General features: G+C 30.8%; 1 protein-coding gene across 1 annotated transcript; it reads left to right on the top strand.

Moving 5' to 3' along the window:
* The first annotated feature begins 3492 nt into the window (after positions 1 to 3492).
* Positions 3493 to 4862, top strand: LOC107447949 (glutamate receptor-like). Its single transcript, XM_016062994.3, has one exon. The coding sequence runs from the start codon at positions 3543 to 3545 to the stop codon at positions 4788 to 4790; it is 1248 nt and encodes a 415-aa protein (XP_015918480.2). The 5' UTR covers positions 3493 to 3542; the 3' UTR covers positions 4791 to 4862.
* Positions 4863 to 9488: the final 4626 nt, after the last annotated feature.

Here is a 9488-nt window from a genome sequence, read left to right as displayed (position 1 = left end):
TTTATTGGGAAATTAATATGTAAAAATAATACTTCCAAGTAATAAAAAGAACATAATCGTTTGGGAAATGTTTCTATAAATAATGTAAATGGGGATGCTTTTTACAGTTTCTAGTCTTGCTTACTGAATAAAACAAAAATAATGATTTGTAAATGATATTTGAGTTACAAATTGTTTTACACTATAGTTTGTATATTGCACAGATTGACATTTAATAAATCGTAAGTGGCAAAAAAGAGCATAATTCTTGGATTTAGAGATTCTACAAATAATTCCAATATAATCCCTTTCCTAATTTTCTGTTTTAGTTGAAAAATAAAATAAAAATAGTTATTTTAAAATTTTTTTATGCATTGAAATTTAATTTTAAATTTAGTTAAAAAGTGAGAAACAGTCTTAATTGCGTGGTAAATGGATTTCTTTTAAAAGTTACACTGAATCTAAATACAATTTTATCTTAAATATTTCTTTGACTTTCTAACTTTTGCAAGGCAGGGATGTGCTGAATGCTTAAATATTTACTCATGCGTATGATTTATGGTTTTTATATCGTCCATCATCGTTTTCATAGAATTATTTATCAAAATCTTTTTTTCAAAATAGGGTGTTGCCATATTTATATAAAAAGGTTAAAGGCCTTTTACCGGAAATAAGGAGGCTTTGTCTTGAGATTATATAAAAAAAAAAAAAGAAGAGAAAAATGTTTAACAAATAAAAGCTTTCATAATCTCCTTTTCCAAAGATTTTTACTAATAAAACATCGTTTGTCAATAAAATCGCTTCTAAAACCGGCTTACGATTCAAAATGAGTTTATGCTGTGTTGAATTAATTAGTGCTTAAGAGAGATTTTGATTCAATTTAATTCCTTATAAAACGTAAACAAATAGAATTCTACAAGGCTGTTTTTTGTAAGCTCCGTCGTAACACGAAATGATGGTTTTTTGCGAATAATATACTATTTTTATAACTGCTGTGAGTTAGTAACTAACTCATAACTGTTAGGTCAAGCTTAGCCTATCTAAAACCAGTGCTGTCTACGATTATTTTGAAAATGGCGCAAAACGTCTGTACGGAGAAAAGCCACAGTGTTGTGAAAATAAAAAACGTTTGTGGTCCAACTTTTTAATATTAAGAACTTACTCCAATGCTGCATTACTTTAGTTCATAAAAATTTGCAAAAACGGAGAATAAGGCAGTGACTTTGATCATTTTCATGTGGGTGGAAAAATGCCTCCAAATCAGAAATTCTAGCCTACAGTTCAAAATGGATGGTTTTCAATACTAATTCAGTCACAAATGAATAGGGTCCAAACTGATTGACACGGTCCCAAAAGTTAAAGCTGAAGCAAGAAAAAAAAAAAAAGATGCCAAGACCTAAACTTACCGAGGCTGAAAAAGCCAAACGAAGACGGGTTATTACTATTACACACAAACGGATAAAGAGCGAATGATGACTCTCCGAACCTATTTCATGCAAATACAAGAACTAGGTGTTGATCACCAGTTAGGGATAAAAGCATCCATTTTCAACGTACCCAATAACTTGCACAAGACCGTAGACTGTCTTCCACGCAATATAAATGATATTCATGTAAAATTGAAAAAAAAAAAAAAAACCCTAGCTTTCAAATCATATTTTATTTACGAACTAGTGAATCCGAAACGGGCATATATTGCAGCTTACAATCTCCATCAAGCACCATTGTACCTATCCGAAAATGTTAATATCGATCTCGATTGGCTGTTCAATGATTTTTCAGTCATCGAAAGAATTTACACAGCATATGTCTGAGCTACATTTAAAAATGTCTGCGAAATTGTGTACCGAGCAGTTCAGGATTAACAGTTAAAGATGTCCAGATGAAAACACACACACAATTCTGGAAAACAAATAAAATTTCGTTTCCAAAAAAAAAATTTGACAACAACCATTTTGCAAATGGGTAACCTCTGTGATCGCCTTGCGGCCATCACGATTTTCTTCATTTTGTAGTGAATCGTATTTATTTATTTATTTGAAGTTTTGATATCTTTACTCATGGCTTGAAGTCACCTGGTTGCGTAAAACTGGGCTCTTTTATCGAAGATGTAAGTTTACAGCACAAAATGAAACATTGCTTGTAACGTAATAAAATATATAAAATAAAATATTGCTAATAATATAATATACAATATATAAAATAAAATATTACTTATAATATAATATATAAAATAAAATATTATTTTTTTTGTAACGATTCAATAATGTTATTTAATTAAGTTTTATTTTATTTAAATCGAATCTAAATATTACGAATAAAGTTCTATTCTGTATTTATTCAATTATCAATAGTTATTCTATTTTGCGCTAACTTTTTATATTGAGTTAATTGATTCTAAAAATAGAGCTCGATTCAATCAGATTCTTTGCAAAAAATAAATAAGAGGAAATTTTTTTCGATTGTGTCGCTATTATGACGGCAGATAGTGTTACAGCTTATGTTACTTTCTTTTTGCAATTATGCAATATTATGATTTAATTATGCTTTATTTTTTAAGTCCAACCTAGACAATACGAACACATTTTACCTAAGAATTAGCTGGAATTGCGTTAAGTCTTAAAAAAGAATGTTCTTCATGGATCAGAGATTTTAAAATTATTTCTTTCTGTGAAGAAATAAGTTTTTTAATCGTGTGATATGTAAAAAATGGTAAATTCACTCAATTAGTTTAAAAGTTAGAAAAAGGCAGAAAATCAAAATAACAAAAGGTGCAAACTTCTTACCTCTCGAGTTGTATGTTTAAATCACTACTTACATTTCAAATCTAATTTTATAGATTTTTTTTAAATTGTCAGCTCTAGTTAATTGGTGAGGAAATCTATCGAACCGAATAAGGTTTCTTTGCTTTTTATATTTTCCAACCGAATTCAAAACGGAAAGAAAAATATCTGAAATAATTTCAAAAGTCGAAAGTAAATATACTTACTTTTACTTATTATAACTTACCTTTTGCTTATACGTTATATCAGCTAAATCTCAATAAAAGACAAATCTTACAAAAACGTTGGCACTGATTAAGATCACTTATCTTCCGTGTACCTATGCAATTATGCAATTTAATGTAATGATTTTTTAAAGCAGACTTGGAATAAGGCCAGCTTTCTCATTAACTAAATTTATTTTATGGATTTTTGATAAAAAAAAGATTGCAAACGTTGTGGTTGAATATCGTAAGTTGATTTCCCTTTTAGGATATTTACAATATATTTGGTTTATTGTTAGCGCTCATGTCACTTATAGAAAAGTGCATTATCTAAATTAAATTTACTCTTTTAAATAAATTTAATTTCATTTATCCAATACCGAAACAAGTTTAAGTCCTGTCTAAAACTTCGAGAACAGCAATTAATTGATTTTATATCATGCTCGTTAGAAAAGAGAGCAAGTTCTATTTGTGTTTGTCAAATAGCAATTATGTAAATTAAATTTCTTTTATACCAACATTCCGGTAAAGGAGTTACATACCTCGAAAATTTTCATTTGATGTGCAGCAATATACAATGACGACGCAAAGAAATGTAAGGTTTGCTATTGTACCAAGATTTGATATTTTCACAGTTCCTGATGATAAGAAAGATATCACCCTTGACGATGTTGGTGGATTTGAAAAAGACGTTTTAACTCTGTTGTCAAAATCATTGAACTACCATCTAGATATTCTGATTCCGAACGACCGAGAATGGGGTGCAAAGCTGAAAAATGGCAGTTTTTCCGGTGTAATTGGCATGCTAAATCGAAATGAAGCCGATTTGGCGATGGCGCGTATGGGAATCACGTACAACAGAGCCGAAGTGGCGTGGCCATCAGTTCCTTACGATATTCAAACCATCACGTTTGTGACTAGATTGCAGACAGATTCAGCTCAGAATAAACTGTCTTACCTTTACCCATTTCAATTTCACGTATGGTTAACAATTATGTTAGTAGCTACAATGATGCCTATAGTGTTGCATGCTTTCATGCAGCGGAGATACTCGCTACAAGAACACGTGTTCAACACTGTAAAGCTTTTGTTTCGTCACACTATTGATTATCAAAGAGCCAATTCTCCCGCAGATAGAATGCTCCAATTTTCATTCCTGATTAGTGTTTTCTTGCTATCTCTCAGCTATAGCTCAGTTATTTTATCTGTTCTCACTTTACCGGAAAAGGAATCTGGACTGGTTACTATTTCACAGCTAGCACACGCAATTCAGCAAGGTTCGATGAAAGTAACCGCACCGAAAGGTTCTTTGGTTATAAATCTTTTGCGTGAAAGTACATTCCAAAATGTTCGATACATAGGCGAAGCAATCGAAGAAATCGATTCGTCAATTGCAGCCACGAGAAAAAGCGTGATTGAAGATGGTTGCGCTTATGTAACACCGGATTTTAACATCAAAGTCCTAATGGGGCACGAACTTTTGTTTTCTAAAGAACCTTTTAATTACATGTACGCTATAATATATGCTAACAATGAGTTCTGCTGTAAGGAAGAGCTTAATTACTTTGTTGAACGTATAACTGCTGGAGGAATTTATCAAAAAATATCAAATGACTACTTTTTCTTGTCACAACTTAAAAATATGAAAAACAACTCATTTCACCAAAATGAAAACCACAATAAGAAGTTGACATTATGGCAGCTTTCAGAGGCATTTATGATATTGGGAATAGGGCTGTATGGTTCTATCATAGTTTTTATTTTCGAATGTCTTTTCGATAAGATAGGGAGAAATAAGAGAAGTATAAGAAAACTGTCATATTAAAACTAAATTTTGTGCTTCTTTCCAAATTATATCACGCATTTGCAATAAAGTCTTTTGTAGAAATATTAGCATAAAATATACGAGTCTTCTCTTCACTGTCTTAACTTGTTAATAAATCAGTTTTTTTTAACAAACTTCCTATTGCCTTGTGTCGCGAATATTTCAAATTTCTGGAAAACTTCCTAAATTTTTTTCTTTCAATGTTTTATTTTCAATTGCGTTACTTTGTTCCGCAATTGTCATTAAGTGATAAATGTAAACAGATAAGGAATTAAAATAGGCTTGTTTTGAAGAATAAAAAGTCGAACACCATCTCTAAGTAACGCAATAATTCTCAACTTTGTCTAGCAGTCTTGCTCTTCTTATTTTTATTGCTTCTATCGATTTTATTTTATTTTATTTTATAACCGACGTTGAACAGCAGACCATATTCTGAGTTTACAACTACTAATGTACAACTCCGTAGCCTTGTTTGCGTTACATGGAGAGGAAGATCACGAGAACCTCCCACGGTTAGTCTGACGGCAAAGATACTCTAACCCATGATCCGTCTACCACTGAGGATATTTTATTTTGGTCAGTGCCAGCTTGGAGCAACTTTTATCGATTTTATTACAAATTAATTTTCATCAAAACAAAGTTTGTGTTTACCATCTACATCAGGGGTGTCAAACTCGCGGCTCGCGGGCCACATGCGGCCCGAGATGAACATTTTTGCTGCCCAGTCAATATATCCGACGCAAAGTAAAAATAAAATAGAAATGTGAATTAGAAAGAAAACTAGCATATAAAATATNTTGTTGTTGTTGCTGGCCCACACGGTTAGCGGAGCTAAACCAAGTCCATGACTCCAGAGACTCTGAGTAAGTCTGTAACAAAAAGTGGATCTGAAAAGAGGTCCACTTTAGAGATATTTAGGCATTGAAGTATATGTTCAGGAGTAGCTTGTTGGTCGTTACACTTAGTGCAAACAGGGAAAACTCTTGAACCATTACTGAACAACATAGTTCTTAGGTGACCACTTCGAAATCTTGATATAACCGTCTGATCCCGCCTACTGCACTGAAGGGTCAGGCTGCCACCTGGGCGGTTGCACTGATACCAATGATGAACAGGAGGGGCCACAGGATCACGAAGCCTGTTAAAACGGGAGTGGAGCTCCGAGAAAGTCAGAGATGCCGAAGAATGCAGGGGCAGATCAGTTCCGCTCTTAGCCAAGGCAATCTCATTACCCTCAACATCGACATGAGATGGTATCCATTGCAAGTGTATATTATGGGAGAAAGAAAGGGTCTTCAAAAATTGAAACTCCATCACTGTCACCCACCCCATGCCAATCCGAAAGGTGCTGGATTGAACTCCTACTATCGCTCAAAATCCGGATGTCATTTGATCCAGGAAAAGTAAGCACAGCGCCCAATCCAGCATCTATAGCGATCAGCTCGCTGGTTTTCAAATTATTTCATATATGGGTGATTCTCACGAAATATGACAATTGACAGTCTTTTACTCCAAGACATAATACTGTACTACTAAAAGAACTTTTTTAAAGAAAAAAAAATTACTATTAGCATTTTAAGATAACTTTGCATTAGCATTGACTGTTTTGTATAGTTAAAAAATTTAATTGAATTTCAAAATGTCATTTTCCTGGCGTGTCACAAACACTATTTTCAATAATAACTAGCTCCAAAACTTTTCATAAATTTGTCAATATGTAACTTTTTTTATCTCAACCGTTGTTAAGCATTTCTAGAATACATGTAGAGGGTATCATTTCTACAAACTTTGTTGAAATTTTTTTTTCTGTCAATAATTTGTTTGCCACATGAAAATCAGTCATTTTCCTGGCCATTTTATTTTAGTAATTTATAACCAAAATAGATAGGGCCAGCAATCAATATCTTAGGTTAAGATATTGATTAGAATACCATTCTATCAGAACATGTCTTATTTCAGGAATAAAGAACCAACTTTCTGGTTCAAAATCTGTCTCAAAAAATTCTACCTAGGTGAGTAGGTTTTTATGTTGTTATTTTCCTCTCTTTTTGAAATCATTAATAACATAAACTACATAGATTTACCTGAGTTATTTCAAGAAATCCTGTTGTTTTCTCCGGAAAGTAAACGTCTTAGACGGGAATGTTAAATTAAAGTAAAGTTAAATGCTGCAAAATGGCAAATTGTCATTATCCTGGCTGTCATTTTCCTGGCTTATGAATGTGAGTTACCAGAAATTTTTTTTAAACCGTATAATGTTAAGAGGAAAAGCAAATATTAATCTAATACCCACTTGCAATATTGTAATATGCTTGTAATTAATGATTGATTGCTATACACAATTTTATTCTGTACATATCAACAACAAAAACATTTTTGATTCTTTCTACAGTGGATAAAAGAATTAATTCAAACAATTCATGGCCCATCTAATGCAAAGGCCAGAGGTTATTTTTTTTTCAAAACACAGATAGTTAAAATATAAAGAATAAGAAAAGAAAATCACTGTACAATTTAATTCTGTCATAGTCCTTAAACTCTACATGGGTGTATACATTAAAGAATGTAATAAAATTCTAAAATAAAATAATTTGAAATATTTTGAATTTAAATAATATAATAAAAAATTTCCGACGTAAATTATTATAAAATTAATTTTACTCGGTTATTTTAAAACATGGGGCAAAAAAAAACGAGTAGCCGAGAAGAAACGGTGTGTTCAAATTGTTCACAATTATTATTTTTGGAATTTATTTACATAAAAAGTTAAAATTAACTTTTCAACTTTGTTTTTTTGAAGTTTCTTAAGTTGAGTTTGTTACTATTGTCTTAAAATGACTGTTTTCTTAACTTCTCAGCTAATATGTGATTTTCCTAGCATTCAAAATTTGGTGAATTTATATTTTTTTTCCTTCTTTTTTCTTGAGCGAATGTCAATAAACTACACTGCTGTCTGTAAGATATTAATAATTGTAACTAAATAGATATGGAAAAAATTTTTTAGCTTATTTTCAAGACTTTAATTTTTAACTGTCATGTTTACGAAGAATCACCCATATATTAGAAGTAAGAGCAATTTCGTATGTGTTCTTTGAAATTCTAACATTCCGACTTTTGTTAATTTTAACTCCTTGAAATGATGTGACATGTAATGCAAGTTGGCCTATCATTTGAATGTACGTCTTTAATATTTTCTTGTATAGTAGTAGATTTTTAAAATTTATAGAAGTACTTTGAATTGATTTAGCTGTATACCTAAGATTAAAATTTTCTAGACCAAAACAAATTATATTTCCACCCCGTAATGCTACAACATCAATGCCTTGCTATAATAATGTTCATCAGTCTCGAAATCGTCAGAATTTTTTATTCTAAGTAACCATTGAACTAAAAAAATTGGTCATATTGTAAAAATTGGTAATACTCTAGTTGATGATACTAATTGATAATACTAGTTTTATTCTTATTTTTTTAAAATTCATGACAAAAATATTTGAAAAGAGGTAAAAATTGTAATATAATCCAATTAAGATACAAATTCTAACAGTATCCATCTCCTACTTTTAACTAACTCATAAAAATGCAGGAAGTTTCTTATATTTCTTTAGTTTAGTATTTAAAATAGAATGTCTAATTTAAGCAGTACGTTCTTGGAAAAACACCTACCAAAGCACACTAGTAATTGTTTGCTTTGGAAATAGTTAGCAAAAACAAAACTGCAGACAAAAAGACTTCTACAAAAAGAAAGCAAAACTTAAATGGTTTTAGGTTCAAGGATTTGTGAATATAATTTAAAGTTTATTAACATTTAAGGGTGTATATTCTAATTGTAAATAGGTCGTTATACATTATTTATATATATAATTATACCAATGTATTCTAAACTTATGCAAATACACAATAAGATACAAATTTCTGAGTGATGTTCGTATGTTTTCTAACTGTAGTTGCGACTAATTTATTAGAAAAAAAACATTACGCAGAATTTATATTTATAAAAAGATAGTTTATTGAAATCGGGGACAGTAAAAACATGCAAAAATTAAATTCGGAAACTTAAGATATCAAGTGATTGTGCAAACTTAAGTACCAATTTGAAATAAAATAAAATACAACATATTTTTTAAAAAATCGACTAATTAAAAAAAAAAGTCTTGGCTTTAAAATTATTGTTTGTTCTATGTTAAGTCAATGAAAAACTTAGTCGTCATTTTTTAATTCGTTTGGGTCAATTTAAGTCTTCAGCATTTTCCAACACTCTTTAAGCTTAATGCAATGAGTTCTGTCACTTTTAGGTTAATAAGAAAATAGTTCATAGCCGAATTTGCTTGATTTATATCAGGCTGTTTCAATGAGCCTATGTATGTAATTTCAGGCTATTTGAAAAACATATTTATTGCTCATTTTGTCATACTTTTGGATTGAAAGCAATGACATAATATAAGGCTCATTGAAATAGGCTTAAACAAATTTGGACTAATTGAGTAAATTTTTTTTAATTAGCCTACAGGTACATGGATTAATGTAACAATTTTGGAAATTACCAGACTGAATCGAAGATACTGGAGACTTTTCCGATAAGCTCGGTGCATTACAAATTGAGATTGAGATGTGCAAAGAGTCAATAATCTTTTAATTAAACTTCGGCGTATACCTAATTTGCTTACGAAAATTGGAATTTTTGAATTAACCTTTGAC

The sequence above is a fragment of the Parasteatoda tepidariorum genome, chromosome 10 (assembly GCF_043381705.1).
Source record: "Parasteatoda tepidariorum isolate YZ-2023 chromosome 10, CAS_Ptep_4.0, whole genome shotgun sequence".
Lineage (NCBI taxonomy): Eukaryota > Metazoa > Arthropoda > Arachnida > Araneae > Theridiidae > Parasteatoda > Parasteatoda tepidariorum.
The sequence above is the reverse complement of the archived record's forward strand: the minus strand, read 5'-3'. Positions and strand labels throughout refer to the sequence as shown.